The following is a 2,406-nucleotide window of genomic DNA, read 5'->3' as shown; positions in this document are numbered from 1 at the left end:
CAGCCCCGACGGCCCCGCGCGCCTGCCTGCGCCCGGTCCGCGCGGCCCCTACCCGCCGCCCTTCGGCGGCCCCGGCTTCGGAGCGCCCGGGCCCGGCCTGCACTACCCGCCGCCCGCGCCCGCCGCCTTCGGCCTCTTCGACGACGCGGCCGCCGCCGCCGCCGCAGCAGCTCTGGGCCTCGCGCCGCCCGCCGCCCGAGGTCTCCTCACGCCTCCCGCGTCCCCGCTGGAGCTGCTCGAAGCCAAGCCCAAGCGCGGCCGCCGCTCCTGGCCGCGCAAGCGCACCGCCACGCACACCTGCAGCTACGCGGGCTGCGGCAAGACCTACACCAAGAGCTCACACCTCAAGGCGCACTTGCGCACGCACACAGGTGGGCGGCGAGCGCGAGCCGGGGGCGGTGGCTGGGCTCGGGACGAGTGGCGCGCGCTTAGGGAACCGCCCCCCCCCAGGGCGTGGCCCAGGAGATTGGGTAGGGGTCGCACACTTAGGACTCCACTGGGGGCGTGGCTCAAGAGCTTGGGAAGGGCGTGCGCGCTTAGGGACCTTAGGGGGACTCTGTATCAGAATGCTGGGGAAGGGACGCACGCTTAGCACCCTCCTGGGAGCGTGGCTCAGGGCTTTGGGGAGAGGGTGCGCGCGCTGAGGAAACCTGGGGGGGCGCTGGGTCTCAGAACGCTGGGGAGAGGATGCAAGCTCAGGACTCCCCTGGGGGCGTGGCTCGAAGCACTGGGGAGCCGAGAGTGCGCACTTTGGGCGCCCTGGGGCCGAGAATCGGGAGGTTCGAGAGCTAGGGGCGCGTGCCTAGGATCCCTAGAGGTCCAAAACGTAGGTCCCCCCGCGCTTCGGGGCGCTGGTTAGGGGCAGGTTGCGCGCGCCCCCGAGTAGCCACGGTCGCGGGGAGCGTGTGCGTACCGGGGCCGACAGGCCGAGTCCCTGGGAAGCAAACTGAGGCCCGCTCTCGCCCCCTCCCTGCAGGCGAGAAGCCCTACCACTGCAACTGGGACGGCTGCGGCTGGAAGTTCGCGCGCTCCGACGAACTCACGCGCCACTATCGCAAGCACACGGGCCACCGGCCCTTCCAGTGCCACCTGTGCGACCGTGCCTTCTCGCGCTCCGACCACCTGGCGCTGCACATGAAGCGGCACATGTAGCCCGGACGCCCCCCGCCCACCCGCGCGCGGCCGTGGCGGGCCCCACGCGCCGGGCGCGGCCCCCTCCCAAACTGTGACTGGTATTTATTGGGCCCAGAGGACCGGGCTGGGCACAGCGTGGCCATTGAGGGGGTTCCCCGCCCCCCACGACGCCGCCGCCGCCCCGGCCCCCATCAGAGACTGAAGGCCCCGGTGGGAGAAGACCACGATCCTCCTTGACGAGTTTTGTTTTCAAAATGGTGCAATAATTAAGTGTCGTCTTCCCCCGCAACCGGGTCTACACTAGAGGATCGAGGCTTGATGCCTTGTGAGAAATACAGCCTTAATTTGTACTGTCTTCGACATTTTTTATAATATTGTACATAGTGACTGTGACAGATATTGTATTACTGTAAATAGGAAGACAGGTGGGCATTTTGGCTCCCTGGTTCATTTTTATAAGACTTTTGTTGTTTTTTTTTTTTTTAATTAAAAAAAAAAGTTTTGCATCTTTTGAAAAATCACAGCGCTGGTCTGACTGCTTGGAAGCTGGGGTGTAGGGTGGGCGTGGGGGGAAGGGGCAGTTGTGGTGCAGGAGGGCAGCCTGGCAGAGGTGGGGTGAAGTGTGTTCTGCCCCAGCCAGCACCCTGGGTTGCCAGCTGCAGCACCCAGCTGCCAGGAACCTGTGGGTTTTTCTATAAATTTAAACACTACATTTTAAGACTGAGGGAGAGTTATTTTAAGGTTGTTCCCTGAGCCATAAACTGCCTCTTTTTCCCCTCAACTGGGGAAAGTGCTGGTCCCACTGACGTGGCCTCCTCTGGGCTGGAAAAAAAAAAAAAAAAAAAAAAAGCCTTACCTCTTTCTGGAAGCTTCTGAGGTTTCAGCCAAAGTTCTGGAGTGTGCAGGCTCCCCCCACCCCTCACACACACACTTTTTTTTTTTCTTTCTTTCTTTCTTTTTTTTGAAAGGAGAAATGCTGAGCTTCTGACCTGCTTTGCCTTTTACTAGTCTTGCCTTTTAGCAGGAGTTTTTGTAAGGGATGAATTCCCCATCCTGTTAGAAGAAATGAATTCCACGTTTGAGGGCTATGTATGGTGGGTTCTCTTTTCCAGATGAGGAAACAAGCCCAGAAAGGTAGCTATGGAGTGGTGGCATTAGGAAGCTAGCCTGGTCTGTCTGCCTCATGAGGGTCCCTGAACCCCACTAGAAGGATCGGGGGCTTTCTGCAGCAACCCATCTGTTGCTTGCATTGGAGGGTTATGAGACCCATCC

The 2,406-nt window shown here is 60.8% G+C and overlaps 1 protein-coding gene across 1 annotated transcript in view; it reads left to right on the top strand.

Annotated features, from left to right (window-relative positions):
- Positions 1 to 1,665, top strand: part of KLF2 (Kruppel like factor 2) — a 3,012-nt gene extending 1,347 nt beyond the window's left edge. The window contains exons 3-4 of the mRNA XM_044917571.1: positions 4 to 371; positions 977 to 1,665. Coding sequence (XP_044773506.1) covers positions 4 to 371; positions 977 to 1,152 — 544 coding nt within the window. The 3' untranslated portion in view covers positions 1,153 to 1,665. The remainder of the gene's footprint in view (positions 1 to 3; positions 372 to 976) is intronic.
- Positions 1,666 to 2,406: the final 741 nt, after the last annotated feature.

This window comes from Neomonachus schauinslandi, chromosome 1 (genome assembly GCF_002201575.2).
Source record: "Neomonachus schauinslandi chromosome 1, ASM220157v2, whole genome shotgun sequence".
NCBI lineage: Eukaryota > Metazoa > Chordata > Mammalia > Carnivora > Phocidae > Neomonachus > Neomonachus schauinslandi.
Note: the sequence above shows the minus strand (reverse complement) of the source record. Positions and strands in the feature narration are given on the sequence as shown.